Source organism: Vicia villosa, unplaced genomic scaffold (genome assembly GCF_029867415.1).
Source record: "Vicia villosa cultivar HV-30 ecotype Madison, WI unplaced genomic scaffold, Vvil1.0 ctg.000582F_1_1, whole genome shotgun sequence".
Classification (NCBI taxonomy): domain Eukaryota; kingdom Viridiplantae; phylum Streptophyta; class Magnoliopsida; order Fabales; family Fabaceae; genus Vicia; species Vicia villosa.
The window spans coordinates 157,407-179,731 of record NW_026705266.1 but is presented as its reverse complement, the minus strand read 5'-3'; the positions used below and the strand labels follow the sequence as shown (position 1 = coordinate 179,731).

The window sequence follows — 22,325 nt, the reverse complement described above, 5'->3', positions numbered from 1 at the left end:
GCTTTTGATCTTGTACTGGTAGTGTTTAAGTATTGCAGGAATAGGGCACGATTCAAGTCAAGGAAAGGCTGTTTTTGGCAAGCCAGAGGTCTGACACGGCCACCCGTGTCATGTGACACGGCCGTGTCACACTGGCTGAAAGGAGGCATTGGAAAATCTTGGAAGCATCAAGTCAGAGATCTGACACGGCCACCCGTGTCCCATGACACGGCCGTGTCAGACATGCTGAAGAGAAAAAGTTGAGAAATCTTGGAACCAAGAAGTCAGGGGTCTGACACGGCCACCCGTGTCCCATGACACGGCCGTGTCAGACATGTGCGCAGAAAAATTCTGATTTTTAACTTATGAAATCTGTCACTTAAGTAAGGGTATGATGGACTTTTCGTATGAGAATATTTGCTATGAGGTATTTAGTCACTGTTTGGAAAGAAGAAAATCACTTTTTTTGACGGTCGGAGAACGTGAAAATAGAGATTGAGAGCACTAGGGCTTGGAGCGAAGAAATCTTCAAGAGCATCCGCGATTGAAGATCAATTCCGATTCAACCAATTGTAATGTCTTCATCTTTAATCATTGTTATCTTGATAATTGCCATGAGTAGCTAAGCTCTTTACTTGTTAGGATTGATGTCCCTGGATCATGTGATGTAATGAATATTATTTACCGTTAATTTTTGGATTATCTTTATGAAATTCATTTTATGATTAAAAGTTCTTATTGCTTCAATATATTGGAAAATATATGTGTTGATTTACGGTTGGGGTTTTGTCGGAAAACTACCTCAAGGCATTTTTAATCATAACGCTATAATTAAGAACCACTTAGCAATAAGGGTTTGATGCGTAGCGATCAAATTATCTGGATTATGTCTTTTAGAATCTTGAGATATAATTATCTTGTTAAGGAATTAAGAGAGGGTTTTTGTCTCAAGAGGTTTTCACTAAGGAATTAGGGAAATCAATGTTCGGTGTCGATAGTTGAGAATTTCTAAAGTAAATCTGTTAATCGGTAGTTATTTCATTACAGAGCAATTCATACATCCATCCTAACTAGTTTCATACTCTTTCATTAGTCAAAACATTTAAGCACTTTATTCTATTTAAGCTGTTGTTTCAATTAAATAACCAAATTCAAACACCCCGATGACTTTTTATTCCATTGCACTATTCTTAAACGTATAATTCCTACGCAGTCCGCGAGTTCGATACTTGGGAAAATTAATCCACTTATTACTACATCGGTAAAAATAGTACACTTGCTATTTTACCGGTCAGTGAGTCCTTCCCCATCAAGTAGCCAAAACCTTGGGCTTTGTACAAGGCAGATAAACATCATTCCCTGTGTTAAAAGATTCCCAACCTTTAGGATCTTTTCCTCACTATGTCAGCCAAAACCTTGGGCTTTGTACAAGGCACAAAATATAGTCATCCATAGTCAGTCTCCTTAGCAGTCACCCACAACCTTGGGCCTCATACAAGGCAGAAAATAGAGTCTCCCTAGCAAACAAACAAACAAAAAAAGATTTCAATTTCAAACATTCTCCCATTTAGGACTCTGAAAGACATGCTCTGGCACATCCCCAGACTTGTACAACTTTCCCTAAACTGGTTGAGAATCTTTCTTTCATTCAAGAGACACGCGACTGGCATACTTGCACACAACCAAGTAAGGTCTCTCTCTTATGAAACAAACTCAGCTTTTCTGTCACTTTAAATGTTTGTGGTGGAATAGTAGAAATACCTCACTTCAAAGTTTCAACCTTGAGCTTCAAGCAAGGCACCAAAAAAATCAATTCATTTCCCTAATTGGTTCCCCGAACTACAAAAATCTCTGACTTCCATTAGGGATATGTAGGCATGAGATTCACAAGGAATCTCAGCGAGCTAATCTAAAAACCAAAAATAGTCAGTTCATCTGTCTTTCGTTCAATTCAATTCAATTCTCTCTCCTAATATAAAGGAGAAACTTTCCCAATCAATTAACAAACACAAACACATAGACACAGAGAAGGTTCCCATAGAGTACTACGGATATGTAGGGTGCTTAAAACCTTCCCTATGTATAACGGACCTCCCGGACTCCAGAACTTCTGATTAGGTGAAATCCCCACACCTAGAAAACTCTTAGGGTTTATTTGAGATCTTTTTCCCCTTCCTCCTCGTAGGATAATTAAAAAGTCTGTGTGCTATCGTAGGAAGAACTGAAATAAAATTCATCCCACAAGGGCGACTTTGTCCTTCCAAATTTCGCGTGAAGGGTCCGGCGTGCCGTCCTCCCAAGTGAAACGGGGAGGTAAAAAAACGACACCACACTCGGGGAGGAATTTGATGAAGTAGAGAATTGGGGGAAAGGGTTGAATGAGGGATTCTATCGTTAAGGACAGATGAGGGCATGCAATTTATAAGGTAACATGCTGTTAGCACCGAATCTCCCAAAAACCGAAGTGGAACGTTACCATGGAGAAGTATGGTCCGAGTGGTTTCTACGAGATGCCGATTTTTGCGTTCGGCTACCCCATTTTGTTGAGGTGTATGAGGACAAGATGTTTGGTGGAGAATACCATTACTGGACATAAAAGTTTGAAATTGTTGGGATAAGTAATCACGAGCATTATCACTTCTTAAGGTACTAATAGACACACTAAACCGAGTTTTTATTTCTTTATAAATTTTTTCAAAAATAGAGAATAATTTAGATCTATTTTTAATTAAAAATAACCACGTGCAACGTGAAAAATCATCAATAAAGGTGACAAAATACTTAGACTCCAGTGTAGAGACAGTACGTGAGGGACCGCAAACATCGGAGTGAACTAAAGTAAAAGGGGACGAAGCTCGTTTATTGACTCGATTGGGAAATTGACTACGAGGGTGTTTCCCTAACTGACACGACTCACAATGTAAATTAGGCGCCTTCGATAAACTTGGAACCAACATCTGTAGTTTAGGAAGACTAGGATGACCTAACTGGGCATGGATAGTAAGTGGATAATCTTTTGCTGAATAAGCCTGAGATGATGTAACACCCTTCTAAACCCCCATGGAAATATAATAAAATCAGAGTAAATATACAGCAAGGATGCTACAATTAATAAAATAAATAAAATACCAAATCGTTTGTCATGCTTTATTAGGAAATATCCAAAAATATCAAAACACATGTTCAGCACAGCGGAAACTCATTCAACAATGTTATAAAACATTTCCGATAAAATCAACGGTACATAAACCAATAATGGCAAAACAATGTATCACAAGTAACTCTAAGACTATCGATCCCAGTGTTACAAATCAGAGCATGACCGACACGACCCAACATAATCGGATAAACTCTACGAGTTATCCTCACCGATTGCTTAAGCCGCTACTTCAATCTGAAATCATCAAAGTAAGGGTGAGACAACATCATAATTAAATAGCATTATAAATCATCAGATATAGAGTTTCATAAGCAATTATCCACCCTACTTTGCATATTCAGATTTATCAATTCATACCAATCACAAGCACACGTCAAAAGTATGCACCAATAACACCACACAATCATAACACTGGATTTCATCCTGACATGTCACAATTTATACAAAGACCATGCAGACTCTTATGCATGTGGTACCAAAATTCATGAATCACATTTACAGGAATTCTCTCTTCGATACTGCCCTTTAGTCGCTCACACCCCACATGGGCACACGACTACTGCCTCATCGCTCACACCCCACATAGGCACACGATGACTGCCTCATCGCTCACACCCAACATGGGCACACGATGACTGCCTGCTAATCTCCGCACAATGGGAATTAGCCGTCAAGGATCCGTTTCATTAACGAGTCCAATGCAAATGATTTATGAATGAATGCACACATGTCACATACTTAAATCATCATCAATCCGATGCTCAACATCGCTTTATCACATAACTCAACATAGTTATCACCAACGAGTATGTACATGTATCATGCATCATTCACAACAAATCAATCATCATCATTCATCAAAACACATGATAACAACATTTACCATGAATAACATCCATCTGCATCATCATTCATCAAAACACGTGATAACCATATTTACCACGAACAACATCCATTTGCATAACAAAAAGAATGCAATCACATTATAACAACACACATCATTGCACATATTCAATCATGCAAACAACAAATCATTGCATATCGTCAACTATGCAAAACAAGAATAACCACATTTGAAGAAAATGATACTTTTCAAAATAAAATCAAGTTATTGTTTTTTTCTTTATTTCATATGGTAAAGCATTCAATTTAAGGAACAACGTCCAAAACGGCGTCTAAAACGGACTTACGGTTTGAAAATTAGAAGCTTTTAAAGTTAGAGTAGTTTTTAAAACGTGCTGCTGGAATTTGTACTGGAACCCGGTTCCTCCCACATGGGAACCGGTTCCTGGACCCAAAAATGCTATTTTTAACGTTTAAAAACACTGGAACCCGGTTCCTCCCACATGGGAACCGGTTCCCACGAACCCAGTAGCTAAAAAACATGATTTTTAAGACTTTTATGCATCCCAAACACATACCAACTCATACCATTACGAAATTGATCATCAATAACATCAAAATATTCCAAATACATGATTCTAATACACAAACAACAAACCATAACACTATGTAACAATACTACATCATCAATTGCAAGCAATTCATCAAATCATACATGTCAGTGTTGGAATTTCACAAAACCTAACATCCCAAATAGAGATTCTAATTCCTTAATTCAATCCTATCATCATCAAAATCATAATACCATATAATTAGAGCAATCACCCCTTACCTTAGCCAAATTCTTCATTTTGGTCCTCTTCCTCTTTGGTTCCTCTTTACGTTCTTCAGCTTTTCTCTTCAACTTCTCATTCTTCACGTTCTGACTCTTTTTCCTTATTTCCCCTTATTTTATGAAAACATAAAATAGTTAGTAATGGGCCTACTCACTTAGCACCCCCATACTACTAACCTCACCATCCGGCCCAATGGCTCTAAATCCATAATTCTACAATAATTCAACCAAATACCAAAAATAATTCTAATTAATAATTTAATTTCCAATTAAATTAAAATTAGAAAATATGGGGTGTTACAGATGACACTGAGAGGTAATAAAGGCCTTGAGACTCACATCCGACGCCAATCGTCCGTCCCGAACTCCGATCCTGCAAGATAACAATACTGTTAGTAAAGGTGACAATACAATCAAGAGAACGAGTTAAATGACTGACTGAAAGTAAATTAAATGGATAATTAGGTACATAGAGAACAAGAGTAACCGAGAGATAAGGTAGAATTTGAACAGTACTAATCCCTTCAGATTGGGTTTGAGAACCATTGGCAGAAGTTATAGTAGGTAAGACACCCGAGGTAGAGAGGGAAATGAAAATATTTTTATTACCAGTAACATGGTCAGACGCACGAGAATCAAGGACCTAAGGTCCACAAGTAGATGATTGAGAGAGACAAGTAGATGAATTACCAGTGTGTGCAACCGAAGTAGTAGAATATGAGTTCTAATAATTTTGATACTACCTGAGAAAATCATCGTAGTTTGGCGTAAAGTTTTGAGGAGTAGCCATGAGTATCAGATCTGGAACAGTTGCACGATGGCGAGTGGGACGCTGGAAAAATCGTCGGGATCGGCCGTATCGGGGGAGGCGTTTCTGCCAGTAGGATTAGTTTGCTGAAAGGTCGCCAAAAACAATAGCGGCAATAATGGATGGCCACGACAGTTCGGTGGTGACTGGAGAAATTTGAAAACGGATGCCGGAATGAGTCACGGAAATGTATGGAAGGCAAACCGGAGTTATGACACGGTTTGCCAAAAATTTCTTACTGGAAGACATTGGGTCTACCGGGTAAAGCACGGTAAAGTGTTGTGTAACGACCGTTTTTCTTTAATTATTTATTTATGTGAATTATGTGTTAATTATATGTTTAATTGATTTTATGTTGTTTTATTTGGGGATTGTTAGTAAATAATATAAGATAGTAAGTGTTGTTGATTATTGGGCCTAAGTTGGTATTAGTAAGTGAGGGGTGTTAGTTAGATCCCATTAGAAATTTAAGGTAGTAAGGGTTTAACTAAAACAAGGGTTTTAGAGGAAATAGAAATTAGAAGTTCATTTTGGGGTTTTGGTGAAAGAAGAGAAGAGTAGAGTGAAGAGAAAGAGGGGAATCTCAATATTGAAGTTAGAGTTGTCTTCAATCCAAACCTAAGGTAAGGGTGGGATTTTTTCATGCTAAAGGGATGTATGATGATGTTTTGGGTGGGATTTAATTGTATGTTGCATCCATGGAAGTTATGTGTACAGATGTTAAGGTCTATGAAAAAATGCTTGATTTGATGATTTGAAATGTGTTTAAATTGATGTTATGATGTTATAAGACCCATAATATGTGTTGTATTTGTGTTTATACCATGTATTATGTGGTTGTTCGTGATGTTTGATGTTTTCCAACTTGATTGGGTTGAGTTTAGGGGTTTTGGGATGGATTTCGTATGTTGTTTTCTGTGTTTGGGGTTTTTTGAAAATCGCCAGTTCGCGCCGCGAACCCTCGTGCGCGTCGCGAACCCCTTGGCAGAAACTTTGGAAGTTCTGGATCTGCTCAGTTCGCGCCGCGACCCCTTGTTGGCGCCGCGAACTGTTTGGCAGAAACTTAGGAAATATTTGATTCACTCAGTTCGCGCCGCGAACCCTATTGGCGCCGCGAACCCTGTTTTGCAGAACTTTTTCTAAACTTTGAAATGATGTAACTTTTGAACCGTAACTCCTTTTTAAGTGCCATTTGAACCTACGTGAAGCCCTAATTGATGTATTTCCATTGAATATGCTTAGTGTAACTTGAATACTCTTGGAATCTTCTTGAATTGGATTTTGTTGACATTGGATATCCGGAATTGATTATGTCGCTTAAGTTGATCATGTCGTATACGTAGATTATGTTGTTTGAGTCGATTACGTCGTTAAGTGTGATTGTGAGTGGGCATCATTGAGTCACATTCATTGCATTGTTTGAAACGGCCCTAGTGGCAAATGTTTGAGACGGCCCTTGTGGCGAATGTTTGAGACGGCCCAATGGCAATTGTTTGAGACGGGAGTTTTACTCCAATGGTACCACATGCACTTGCATTGTTTGAGTTGCATAAGTAAAGTCGTATGATGAGTCGTATTGGAATATTTGTGTGCGCATAACATGAATGTTATCTTGTGTCAATTTGATGGTTGTTTCGTTGAGCATATGTGATAAATGACTATGTATGCCTTAATTGAGATTGACATTATTGTTGTCGGTAAGATGTTGAATGTTATGAATAGTAGTAAGTGATATATGTTGAGAAGTGTTGACCGATGTATGATTATTTCTCCGCTTTGAATATTATCATACGCTTCTTTATAATGAATGATATCTCACTCTTTCTGTTTGAATGTTACCCTCCGTTGGTAACGTGCAGGTAATGACGCGGAGTAGTCGTGTACCTATAGCTCGAGTCGGTGTGTGCCGATGCTCTGATACGTAGCACTCGAGGAACGTTGGATTACTTGTTTATGTTTTGGCTTCTTGTGTTTATCCTTGTTAAACTTGTCTTTATGTTATGCTGAGACTTTTTAGATGTATCGTGCCGTGTTTGGCCGTGATATTATGAGTTGTATTGTTGTTGACATATGATTTTCCGCTGCGATGCAAGTACTTGATTGGCTGACAATGATTAATGATTTCGATATTGTTCTCCTACATGTGTGTTATGTATCTAAGTAATTGAGCATGATATACGTGTGTGATTTTGTTGTTTAAAAATGTGACGCTCCGAATCGTTATGTTCTATTTGCTTGAAATTTTGTACTCTGGTATTCCTCTTTATTGCGGGGTAGATTTGGGGTGTTACAGATTGTCTCTCAGTAGGCTCTAGATACCATGTTGAAATACAAGAGACTAAGAGAAATTTGAATAAACCGTGTGTTTTGTAAATCACTACGGAGACTTTATTATATATAGAGAGATTACAACTAAGTACATGATATAGTCGATGTGGGACTATTCTATATACAAATATTCTTAACACTATATATTTACAAATATCAACAATAACAATATGTAACTTTAAATTTTTGTTGAACTATCTATGTAATATCAATTATTTATGATAAATCTATGCTTTGTTGCTTTGTTGTTATGAATTTGGTCTCATACATATTTTCGGATATGCATATCTGAAGACATATTTTTCTAAAAAAAAGAGTGACTTACACTTCTTTTTATTTTAAAAAAATAGGTGACTACGAATTTGCATATGCGAAGTCACATTTTTTTAGAAAAAGTGTCTTCGAATATGCATATCTGAATTATAAAAATAATTTGGGATTTTCACTGCGAGTATGTAAATAGATATATGGGTGCAATGAGAATTGCCCTAAACTGTATCCATAACACTCAGGCCCATAAGCTGGCATAAATGGCCATAAATGAAAACAATGGCATCCATATGGATCTGCCCATTCAAAATGTAATTCAAGCTTTTTATGTTGTTTATCAATAAAGAAGAAAAAATAAACTGTTTGATAGTGATAGCTCACACGTGTCAATATTGTCAATTTAATAATTTTTAAACTTAATTATTTTATAATTATTATTATTATTATTATTATTATTATTATGTTAATATTATTTTTAAGAATTAATTTATAGTGAGGCAAGTTAGTGAGTGTTTTCTTTGTCCAATACTTTAATGGGTAAAATTTTATTTCTTAAAATTGACTAATTAGAATATTGTAGATTGGAGTAACTAGTCAATGTAAAAAGTGTTTTAACTAAAAATATTAAATTACATTAAAACAGAGCTTAATTTCAAAACTGAAAAGTGAAAAAGAAATGGAAAATGACAATAACAAAATAGAATGAGAGAGAATGTTATTAAATTCAACATATTTTTCTCCATTTATTGAATGTTACATATTATTCTAGCGAGTATTAAACATTGACATTGTGTATATATATATATATATATATATATATATATATATATATATATATATATATATATATATATATATATATATATATTTATTGATTGTTACATATTGTCTAACAAGATTTCAAGCATGAATTAACGATTGCATTGACATCACGAGCATCTGAAAAAAAATAATATAAAAGTTATTTAAAAACAACATTAATTAAATCAACACTACTATCATATTTTTTTAGATGTATTAAATAACTAATATATATATATATATATATATATATATATATATATATATATATATATATATATATATATATATATATATATATATATATATATATATATATATATATATATATATATATAGGGCATATCATATGAGAATGACATATTTATATGAGAATATGAGAATGAATCTGAACCATTGGATTTTAAAATAAATGGTGGAGATTATGGGTGAATCTTTTTTTTCTCTCTCCTACTTCATTTATTTCAAGATACAGGAGAGAGAGAAAAAAGATTCACTCATAATCTCCACCATTTATTTTAAAATCCAATGGTTCAGATTCATTCTCATATTCTCATATAAATATGTCATTCTCATATGATATGCCCTATATATATATATATATATATATATATATATATATATATATATATATATATATATGGGAAAACGTTAAAGGTGGCCAAGATATGTGTTAGAACCTCATGTTTAACCTTCTTGACCAAAGAGTTGGGTGTTTCCATTGATGGAGTTAGGTTTTTCATCACTTTGGTGGAGGATTTCAGTGTTCCAGTGTCTGTAGTGGATTCTTCTGGCTCCGATGAATATTCTGATTCCTTCAAGGATTGGAGTGAGGATGAGGCCAACATATTGTTCGAGCATGCTAAAGTTGATGGTTTTTTTGATGGCAACGTATCGAAATTGGATGGGACTTTTCATATAAGTCAACCTCAGAGGCGGAGGCTTTTGTGGATTCAGATGAAGAAAAAGTGTTAGACACTTTCTAAGACTCAGGGAATTCGGGAGGGGTTTTAGGGTGTGATGGTGACGTTTCAGCTAGGGTGGTTGTTTCTAAAATCACAAAAAAGATTAAGAAAATGAGAATGAAAAAAGTTGAGTAGCTAAACGTTGGGGTGTAATTTGTTATAGAGGAAACTAAGGTGGGACATGTGGCGTTAGATAGTAATTTTAATTATTTTAAATATGATTTTATGGACAATAAGTTGGGCTTCGGGTTGGGCCCAATTGTTGGTCATAATATTGGGTCGGGGGTGTTGAGTTTATTATTTCAAAGCAGCATGCTGTTGAGGCCTAAGGCCTGCTTGGAAGAGATAAGGCAGTTTTGACCCAACCTCACATTGCATGTGGCTATCGTGGTTCTTCATCTTTACGTTAATCAGATTCTTTGGAGGTTCAAAAGGGGCAGTCGGAAGGGGTTTGGGGGGAGCGGTTTATTCTAGTGTGGTGGCAACTAATTCAGATGTGGTCCGTTGTAACAGGAGCCTCATGGGAGGCTCACTTTGTGATGTGGCTACAGTTATGTTGAAGATGGATAAAGAGCTGGGTGTTTCGGGAGGGGGGTTGATCGCGACTTTACGTGTCTATAAATTTGATAACAGCAAGTGCAAAGTCGTGTCATGTAGTTTTAAAAGATATCAAATCCACAGGGATTATGAATCAATCTACCGTTATCTAAGGTTACTATGTAGAGCTACGACTACTAATATCTTTGTTGTTTCTAAAGGGAAATGTAATTGTTAAGTCTAAGTAATATAATAATAAACGGATATCAGTATGTATTTCGTTTAACTTAGGCGATCCGAAGGTCCAGTGGCTATGGTTCTTATTCGATTAAAAATCTTTATTAATTCTATTGTTTAAAAGTCCTCCTCTCAAACTCTCGCTCTGTTGATTTAGACTACTATCCTAACTCGTAATGTACGCTCTTGCCATCCCATTAGATTTAGAAAAACTTTTTGAAAATAACATAGTTAATAAAATTCTCGCTTTATGAAGTCGTTATCTACTTAAATCTCCTACTCTCAACCTCTCGCTCTATTGACTCCGCTCATGCTAGTATTCCCTAACGTACGCTTTTTCCATCCCGCGTCGGGTTTAAAAACACTTTTTGAAAGTAAATAATTTCTAATCAGTTTTAATACGCTCTCGCCATCCTTAAAACTAATGCCTTATGTCTACTATCCAGTTAAAGATCTCAAACTCTCGCTCTATTGATTTTAACCTTTGTCGGCCTTAAAACCTCAAACTCTCGCTCTATTGATTTTAAAACTCTATTAATTAAATTAGACATAAAACCAAAAACAAGTGATAGTTAATAAAACATAGAGTCTCCACAGTGAGTCCTTCCCATCAAGTAGCCATAACCTTGGGCTTTGTACAAGGCAGATAAACATCATTCCCTGTTGTCGCCCTCGGTTTTTTACCATACCTCTCGTGGAGAGATATACGAACTGACACTCTTCTTTTTTTGCTTTTGTGTTTTTTGAAAATCAGAGAGTCGCCACCGACTTTTATTTTATCCAATTAAGGAAAGGTTTATAAAAGAAACAGAAAAAGACCTTTAAAAGATTTTGGGTAAGGGGGTAGGTTATACAAAGGGAAGGTGTTAGCACCCTTTGTATCCATGGTTATCCATGGGCTCTTAATTGCTTAGCTCACTTGTTTAAATCATTTGTCTTGCCTTGAAATGCTTGTATGTGGTCTTAAAATTCATTTTGTGAATTGACTTTGTAATGATCCTTGTGCGGATGTATACAAAGTGTTTTATCTTTCGAAAGATATTTTGAAAAAAAGAACGTTAACTTCGTAATGATCCTTGTTTGGATATATACCAAGTATTGTCTTTTTTTGAAAGTTTTATTTTGAAAAGCAACGGTATATGAGACATTTGTTTGTTTGATTTGAGCAAGCAATTAGGAGGTCTACCCTGAGTTATAAGGTTTTTTCCTATTTCCTTTAGAAAATTCTCCTTTCACCAAATGTAAACGAAAGTTCGATTTTGCATTTGAAACAGTAAAATTAGATTTTGATTTTGAAAAGAGTAAAAGAGGGATTACCCTAAGAGGTGCAAGTGTGATTGTGTTTTGATTCAGATATTTTATCTTTGAAGTTAGTGACCTAACGCTTCAATTTTTTATCTTTGACATATACGCAGTTTTATATGTACAGAAATTAAAATGCGGGAATGTAAAATGCGGAAAGTAAATCTACGCTATTACATCGATTGTGCGAGAAATGTAAACTACGCTATTTACATGAATTTGACAACCTATACACTTATCTAGGAATTTAAATTGCAATAAGATAAAAGAAATATTTTTGGATTTTTGTATGATTGATTTTAATTATAATTAATGCATGATTAATTTAATTAAAAAGAGAAAAAGGTGGAAATAAAATTTAAACCTAAAAATTAAGTCTAAAATATATTCAAAATGCTTATTAATTAATTTTAAAATAAAGCTAATTTTTTTGGAATTTTTGAAAGTTGTTTTGAAATTATTAAGTTAAATAACATATAATTATGCAAATAATTCCACAAATAATTAAAACCTAAATAGAAAAATATTCTAAATATGTACGAAATTAGTCTAAAATATATAAACTAAATTTAATATAAAGAACAAATTATTTATGATTTTTTGATTGGTTGAAATAATTAAAAAGCCAATATATAAATATATACTAATTAATTAAACAAAATATTCTAATTATTAAGAAAAATAAAATATTTTTATGTCAAAAAATAATAGATTATTTTATATGCCTAAAAATATTTTGATTATATTTTTTGATTTTTTAAATTGTTTTAAATTGATTTTGCAAAGAAAATAAAATAAAATAGAAAATAGAAAATAAATGATCATGTGTGATAGGCTGGAGAGTCCATGGTATGGACTGCTTGTCTGGTGCGTTGGATGTATTGCCAGATTAATCTAGTGGTTCAGATTGTAAGACACATGGTGTACATAGATGAAAGTGTATCATTGGATTGGTCAGCATTTAAAAGTTTCAGATGGGGCCCACGTGAAGTTGACCAGCGAATAGGATGGAGAGAAATTGCCACGCGTGCAAGTCAAACTTTCCACATGCACTATTCATCATCCCTAACCTATTTCCTGCGGATTTTGCTTCAGAAACAGCTACGACTTTACCTGCGGATTTTGCTTCTTTTTTCCATGCTTTTTAAAACCTGCAAAAGACAACCTGAGACAAGCAACTAAGCACCCAGATTAACTAATTAGCATGTTTTGAGTTCATTGGTGGTATTAGTTCTTCATGAGAACGCGTGCAAGTACCAAAACGAAGAGATTGAAGCTTAGAGCTTCAAAAATGGCACATGATGTTACAAGGCTTAAAGCTCACATGTATCACGTTGGATCTTCTCTATTTCATTTTAGGAACTCATAGAACTCGTTATATTACATTGAAATGGATTATAGCATGAGATACCACAAATCGAAAATTCAATGGAATATGGAGATATTATTATGCATGTTCTAAGTACAAATGATAGAGGCCATTGGTCTGAACCTACTCTATATTAGCCCAGAAGGAGATTGAAGTGATTATTTTGGATTGATATGAGCTTATACAAAGAAAACGAAAAAGTTGAAAATATGTGATATTTTTGGAGTTTTTTGTGAGTTTCTTGGCTATATCTTTGGTGGATTTTCGTGTCTCTTTTGTTGCTGAAGCATTCCTCTTCATTTATAGGCCATGGAGGGACTTAAAAACTAAGCTAACATGCATTGATGATTTTGTTGAATTTTTGAATTTTATAATATATCAAGCTTTGAATTCAAGCAACCATGGCTTGATTTTTCCACTCTCTTGCTCTAGGCCTGCTGTACCAGCTCCTTGTGGCAGAGTTGAATCCATTTTGGTGGCCTTAGCTTAAGATCAAAGCAAAATAACATTATCCTTTATCATTTCTTTTTCAATTTAATTTTAAATGTAATAAAATTAAATAAAAAAAGAAATAAAAATGGTATGGGCCTTGGGTTGGTCGTGGGAGGCCCTTAGCATTGTTAGAAGCATGTTTGAATCATGGAAACTTGGTCTCTTTTGGAAAAAAAACACTTTTGATCAATGGTGATTTCATGCTTTTTCCCAAAAAATGGCCAACTTCAACAAGGCATAAATCCCTCAATTTTTATCATATGAAGGAGTTCTTGTACTTTTTAGAAACCTTAAGATGTCCTCTACAAGCCACTTTGGAAACTTTTTTTCATTTGGAGAAGTTATCTTGATGTTATGGCCTTTGACAAAAAACCACTTTTTGTTGACTTTGAAAATTACCTGTAATGTCTAAGCTCATATTTTTCAAGTGGTGAATCCAATGACAATGGGACCAATTGCATTTGAAAGATAATTGAATTTCCTTCAAAACAAGCTTTGGTTGGAATTTTTTGAATGAACGAGGAGAGAGTTATGGCCGGTCAAATTTCAGTTGACTTTTTAGGAGAAAACCCTAATTTTGAAACTTAGGGTTTTGCTGATTTTTTATCTTTCCTTGATGAATTATGATCAACCAATGAGCAAATGATGAATCTTTTGACAAAATATGGATGTTGACAAAAATTTCATTTTTGACTGTCTGTTGACTTTTCAGTCAAACTGGTCGTCTGTTGACTATTTGAGCTGCTGATTGTGCGTCTGAGCGAATTGAAGTTTGAAAATTTGTATGGTGGTACTTTGAGATATATGGAAGTCCGTGAAATCCATTTGAGGTCTCAAAAAACTTGTTCTCCTGAAAAAAACAAAAAACCCTAGTTAGGGACTGTTCGTGTAGGAGACAGTTAAGCGTACCTGATTTTTGTGCAGTGCTGAGTCTCTGCTAATCATGTGATATTCAGAAGACTTCTAGAACAAAAATCTTGGAATTTTGAAATGCAAAAGATTGATTTGATTGATGGTACAAAACACGGAGAATTGCACTGTCAGCGGGTTTGACTGTCAACTGACTGTTCGGGCATTAACGTAGCAGTTAAAGTGAAAATTCAACAGTCAAAGTTAATTTTTCTCTTTTTGTTTTTTTTTTGTTGTGTTAATGGTGAAAATTTATTTATATGAGTTGTTAGAAAAACACAAACATAATAAATAAATAATATATACTGTATGCGAGCGAAATTACCGATAATAACCCTGAAAAACATTTAATGCACAGAAAATAAATATTTAACTGGCAGAAAACACACAAAATATTATTTTAATAATTAAAAACAGTACGACAGATAGTACGACATTTAATACTGACAGTACAAATATTACATAATATATTGAACAGTACGACGAGTAAACGGTACATTATTTAAAAATAAAAGATATGACAAACTTTAAGAATGACGATTAATAACCCATGCTATAAATAATAACATATAGATGATTGGGAGTGTAAACAACCCAGGTCCGCATTTTTCAGGACTATGCAGACAAAAGAAGGACATGATTATCACCACGACCGTGATGACGATAAGAAAACACGTATCCATCCGCTTCGCCATTTTTGCCGGGGAAGAAGAGAGAATGAATATGATGTAGAAATTTGAGAGATGAGTTAGAATTTGATGTGAGATTTTATGGAAAAAATGAGAGGTATTTATAGAGTGAAAAGAAGGATAGAGACGTTGGGGAATGAAATGATTCCGTACAAAAAAGGAAAATTTGAGTGGTAGTAGGATTTGAAAGAAAGTGTATGGTAGGGTTTGAAAAGGGAGATGTATAGAATAAAGTTAGGATTTGATTTTGAAAGAAAGAGAAAGAAAAAGATTTTGAAAATAATAGAATATAGTACAAAAATTAGTGGGAAACAAAAAACTAATAATAATTTACTTGTAACCAGTACAGTCTGAATCCCCGGACTCTGCGCCTGCAAAAAGATTTAATTTTGTACCAATTGCGTCAGTACTATTTATCTGCAAATAAGTCTCAAATAAACAGCGTGTGTGAAATGATAAACAGTAATTGGCGTTTGTGTAAGAATAAATTCAACAGCGAGCCAAAATACCGTATAAGAAAAATTCTAAAAACCGAGCATTCATAAAATCAGGATATTTATGGAATAAAATCCAAGATTATATGAAACTCTTAATTTTTAGATAGAAGTCTGTTGAAAAAAGATGTGGGCAAATTTTGGGGTATAACAGTTGCCCCTATTCAATCTTCTTAAACCTGAAGAGACTGTTTGGAATCTGAAGGTAAAAGATGATTGAATATTTTAGATGCCCTGAAAATTTGTACTTACCTCCACCGGATGTGATGTTGGAAATTGCATTTGAATGTCGTCTTAAGGAACCGTCCAAGGTATCGACTCTAGATCTTCGATGGTAGATCATTAAGGAACCGTCTGAGGTATCAGCTTTAGATCTTTGAAGAATGATCATTGTGAAACCGTCTGAGGCATCAGCTTTAGATCTTTGAAGATTGATCATTGTGAAACCGCCTGAGGCATCCGCTTTAGATCTGTAGGTTGATCGTCTTAAGGAACCGTCCAAGGTATCGACTTTAGATCTTCGATGGTAGATCATTAAGGAACCGTCTGAGGTATCAGCTTTAGATCTTTGAAGAATGATCATTGTGAAACCGTCTGAGGTATCAGCTTTAGATCTTTGAAGATTGATCGTTTTGAAACCGTCTGAGGTATCGACTTAGATCTGAAGGTAGATCGTTCTAGAACCGTCTGAGGTATCGACTTAGATCTTTGAAGATAGATCATTAAGGAACCGTCCAAGGTATCGACTTAGATCTGTGTTGCTTGTTTTTTGAGTTGATAGGAGTTTTGGAAAGAGAGATCTCTTCAGAATGAATCTTTGGCTTGACTATGTCTGAGAGGAATGTTCATCTGAATAGAATTCAGGGGAACACTGCATGTGATTGAGAACATCTTTGCTGAAGATATCCGTCCGCCTGAAAAAATCAAGTTAGTGACATGCAATGTTATGATGCATGTAATGTATGAGATTCTCGAACTAAAGGAGAAATATGCATGTTATGTATGCGTTTGTCACAAAACATTATATGTTGTGTATGAATATGTGTATGATGTATGATGTATGATGCATGATGTATGCTGTTTTGAGCGTATCAAGCGTCTTTTTGGGAAAATAAATCCATGCTAGCCATTTGGAAATGAAGGCGTTGTGATCGTTGATGATTTTTGTCGTCTTGCTCGAGTATACTCGGCTGGGGACCTTCTTTGAGAACCAAGGTGCTTCGTTGAAGGATCTTTGACTACCGCCTGGGGATGAAAGGTAATTTGAAAGTTCTGATTTTGATACCCTTTAAAATGGGAATGAGGAAGATGCATAATCCTCTGATGCACTATTTGACCAAGTCCTGGTGTGGAGACCACACTTTCTGGGGATAGCACTCTTGAACAGCCCTGCTGGGGAATAAGATTTCTCGAATCTCATTGAGGAATTTGCTGAGAAATGCATCTATGTTGGCGATTTTTCTTCTGATGCTGGTTTCGGGATGATGTCCAAATGATTGGGACATTACCTGAATGCTATTCCTTATTTTCTGGTAAACATCAATCATATTCAAATGCACATGTTCATTCAAAATTATCATTTAGGACGTTTACGTATTCAAAACAGAAACAGTGAAAATGTTGATTTTGAGCATGATCTACATTGATTTTGGAAAAGAGCCGAGATAGGCTGATTAGTACAAGGAGACAAAAATCCTAGTAGTAGGAAGTTGTCATAAAACTTTGAAAAGTACTTATAAAGAGAAATAGCTATGTGAAAACAATCCAGTCAAGTTTCAATTCTGCTATTGCCAATCTGTCTTCGAGTATCTCATCCCTCACTTGTTGGAAGAAAGTGATTGGACTGGTCGGTGCCTTTGATGTGTTGAACCTTGAAGGTGAGTAGGTAGCCAAACGGAACATAGTTGTACGCTTTGTTCCCTAACTTTTTCCTAGGCTGCTTTTTCAGGTTTTCAGCCTACCGGGATAATTATTTATTTTTTTAGTCTCTAACTTTTGCCTGGTTCGCCCTTTCAGGTTTTCAATCCACCGAGACGCTCATTTTTGCCTAAGTTGCCCTTTCAGGTTTTCAACTTAGCGAGCTTTTCTTTAAGCGAAGTACTTTTTGACTATGTCCGCATTTACAGGATGTGGGAAATCCTCGCCATCCATGGTAGTAAGCAACATGGCACCGCTGGAGAATATTTTCTTGATTACAAACGGTCCCTCATAAGTGGGAGTCCACTTGCCCCTGGGGTCACCTTGTGGTAAGATGATGCGTTTGACAACCAAATCACCGGTTTGGTATGCCTGACTTTTGACTTTCTTGTTGAAGGCTTTAATCATGCGCTTTTGGTACAACTGACCATGACAAATAGCTGCGAGCCTCTTCTCATCAATCAAGTTTATCTGGTCCAACTGAGTCTGAATCCAATCGTCTTCATCTAGATCTGCTTCTTTCATAATCCTTAGGGAAGGAATTTGAATTTCAACTGGAAGAACTGCCTCCATACCATAGACTAAGGAAAACGGAGTTGCCCCTGTTAAAGTACGCGCTGATGTGCGATAACCATGAAGAGCAAAAGGTAACATCTCATGCCAGTCTTTGTAGGTTACTGTCATCTTTTGTATGATTTTCTTGATGTTCTTATTGGCAGCTTCCACCGCGCCATTCATTTTTGGTCGATATGGAGAGGAATTATGATGTTTGATCTTGAATTGTGTGTAGAGTTCAGTAATCATTCTGTTGTTTAAATTTGTGCCATTGTCTGTGATGATCCTTTCAGGGATGCCATACCGACAAATGAGATTATGCTTGATAAACCTGGCCACAACATTCTTGGTGACAGAAGCAAATAAAGCGGCTTCTACCCATTTTGTGAAGTAATCAATAGCTACCAGGATAAAGCGATGTCCGTTGGAGGCAGTAGGCTTGATTTCTCCAATCATATCAATACCCCACATTGCAAAAGGCCAAGGAGCCGTCAGGACGTTTAACGGGACTGGAGGTACATGTACTTTGTCGGCATATATCTGGCATTTGTGACAGGTTCTGGAGTGACGATGGCAGTCTGTCTCCATGGTAGACCAGTAATAACCTGCTCTTAAGATCTTTTTAGCCATTGTATGTCCACTTGAATGAGTACCAAAGGCACCATCGTGTATGTCTTCCATAATCTGTTCCGCTTCCTTCTTGTTTACACAACGAAGCAAAGTCGAGTCATGGTTGCGTTTGTACAAGATTCCATTACTTAGAAAGAATTTAGCGGCAAATATTCTTAGAAACTTTCTATCGTTAATGGATGCCCCTTTAGGGTACTCCTGAGCTTCGAGATATCTTTTTACTTTATGGAACCATGGTTTTTCTTCCATTCCTTCGGCATCGATCTCATTGCAATAGGCTGGTTCATCCTGTCTGTAAATGGTGATCATCGGCGCCTCATTGTCCCACCTGATTTTGAACATGGATGACATGGTAGCTAGAGCATCAGCTAGTTAATTTTATTTGCGCGGGATATGTTCAAAAGTGATTTCTTCAAAGTAAGGAATCAAACTCAGCACATATTCTTTGTAAGGAATTAGATTCGGGTGCTTCGTGTCCCATTCCTCTTTGACTTGATAAATTACAAGTGCCGAATCTCCGTAGACCTCCAGGAGTTTGATTCTTAGATCGATTGCAACTTTGAGACCCATAATACATGCTTCTTATTCGGCTATATTATTAGTGCAGTTGAAGCATAATCTGGCAGTGAATGGTGTATAACCTCCTACAGGGGAAATGATCACAGCTCCGATGCCATTGCCGAGTGCATTAGAAGCTCCATCAAAAACCATAGTCCATCGGGATCCTGGCTCGGGTCCTTTTTCCGGTCCTGGTTGTTCATAGTCAGTGACTAGCATAATATCTTCATCTGGGAAGTCAAAGTTCAATTGTTGGTAATCATCCACTGCATGATGAGCCAGATGATCAGCTACTACACTTCCTTTGATTGCTTTTTGTGAAGTGTACTGGATGTCATACTCTGTTAAGATCATTTGCCATCTTGCTATTCTTCCAGAGAGAGCAGGTTTTTCGAACACATACTTGATAGGATCCATTTTGGAGATCAAGAAAGTGGTATGGTTTAGCATATACTATCTTAGTAGGCGAGCCGCCCATGCTAAGGCACAACAAGTTTTCTCGAGTAGTGAGTATCTTGTTTCACAATCGGTAAACTTTTTGCTAAGATAGTAGATTGCATGCTCCTTTCGGCCGGACTCGTCATGTTACCCCAGTACACACCCCATTGAATCTTTTAACACAATTAGGTACATTATCAGAGGTCTTCCTTCCACTGGTGGTAACAAGATTGGCGGTTTTTGAAGATATTCTTTGATCTTATCAAAGGCTAACTGGTATTTGTCATTCCATCTTTCCACTTGATCTTTCTTCAATAGTTTGAAGATCGGCACACAAGTAGTAGTCATATGGGCAATAAATCTGGCTATGTAATTCAGACGTCCCAAGAATCCTCTGACCTGTTTCTCGGTACGGGCTATAGGCATTTCTTGAATGGCTTTGACCTTGGCAGGATCAACTTCAATATCTTTGCTGCTGACGATGAAACCTAAGAGTTTACCGGATCTTACTCCAAAGGTACACTTGTTCGGATTCAGTCGCAACCTGTATTTCTTGAGTTTGTCAAACAGCTTGTGCAGATGACCCAGATGTTCTTCTTTGGTGTTGGACTTCGCAATCATATCATCGACATAAACCTCTATCTCCTGATGAATCATATCATGGAACAGAGCCACCATTGTGCGCTGATATGTTGCTCCTGCATTCTTTAAACCAAAGGGCATTACTTTGTAACAAAAGGTTCCCCAGGGTGTTGTTAAGGTTGTTTTTTCCATGTCTTCGGGTACCATCTTGATTTGATTGTACCTTGAGAATCCATCCATAAAGGAGAATACCTTGCATTGTGCAGTATTGTCAACTAGTACATCGATGTGAGGTAAAGGGAAATCATCCTTAGGGCTTGCCCGATTAAGATCTCTGTAGTCTACACACATTCTGACTTTCCCGTCTTTTTTAGGCACAGGTACTATGTTAGCTATCCAAGGAGGATAACTCACAACTTTCAGAAATCAAGCATTGAATTGTTTCTCAACCTCGTCTTTGATCTTCTTTGACATATCGAGCCTACTCCTCCGCAGTTTCTGCTTAACTGGAGTGCTACCTTCTTTGATTGGCAGGCGATGAACCACAATGTCCGTGTCAAGGCCAGGCATATCTTCATAGGACCAAGCAAATATCTCAACATAGTCTTGTAACATTCGAATTAGTCTTTGCTTGACACTGTCTTCTAGATCAGCCCCTATCTTGACTTCTTTCTTTTCTTCGTCACTGCCCAAATTGATAACCTCAATTGGTTCTTCATGCGGCTGTATAGTCTTTTCTTCTTGTTCTAACAGCCTTGCAAGTTCCCTTGGTACTTCACAATCTTCCTCACTTTCGTCCTCAGTTTGGTAGATCGGATTTTCAAACTCATGACTAGCAATAGCAGAATCGTTATCAACAGGATCCAGAGTGAATGTGAATCTGCATTTATTATGTGGGTGTGTTTAAGAACACATAGCTATTTGAAAAATGAATAAAGCAAAGAAAGAAAAAAGATCACAAAATTTGAATATGCAAACGTCCCATGATTTTATTGAATGAACATAATCATGGTATGACAAACCCTTATAAAAAGGACCAGTGTGCTTCGGGCAAGGCACACGGCTTTCAAGTTCATGGTTCGATAGTACAGGAACCATTTTTATCTTTGAACAATATAAACAACGAAAACAGGAAATTACATTTACTCCTGATCAAAGGAGATCACATCCTCAGCTTCCCAATTGTTCAATCCATTGTTGTGAGCAGGGAGTATCCAGCTGCTCCAGTTGCAGTTGTCTTCTTCATCTTCCACAACATTGATTTCTTTGGTAGGGAAATGAGCTGTTGATCTTTCGGGATAAGTAATATATTCTGCTGGATACGAGAGCCCAGGCTGAGATACCTCTGTTGGCTGAGCGAGATACCTGATAAGATTGTCCCATCCAGTTGGAATGATGTCTTCAAGGGAGACTTGTGCATTCTGGGGAGCAGTGTATGGTGTTAGGAAATCATTCTCATTATTTGGTGTTTCCCATGTTTCTTTAGGAGCGTCAGGGCTTGTGAATGTCATATTGTCTTCGAAATGGTTGTCCCATCCAGTTGGGGTGATGTCTTCAATAGCGATCTGCGAGCTCAGGGGAGCAGAATACTTCACCATAAAGTCATACTTGCCACTTGGTTCTCCTA

The 22,325-nt window shown here is 36.3% G+C and overlaps 1 protein-coding gene across 1 annotated transcript in view; it reads right to left on the bottom strand.

The window, feature by feature from the left end:
• Positions 1–9,100: 9,100 nt before the first annotated feature.
• Positions 9,101–22,325, bottom strand: part of LOC131629585 (uncharacterized) — a 30,482-nt gene continuing 17,257 nt past the window's right edge. Inside the window, exon 2 of the mRNA XM_058900364.1 lies at positions 9,101–9,162. Coding sequence (XP_058756347.1) covers positions 9,113–9,162 — 50 coding nt within the window. The 3' untranslated portion in view covers positions 9,101–9,112. The remainder of the gene's footprint in view (positions 9,163–22,325) is intronic.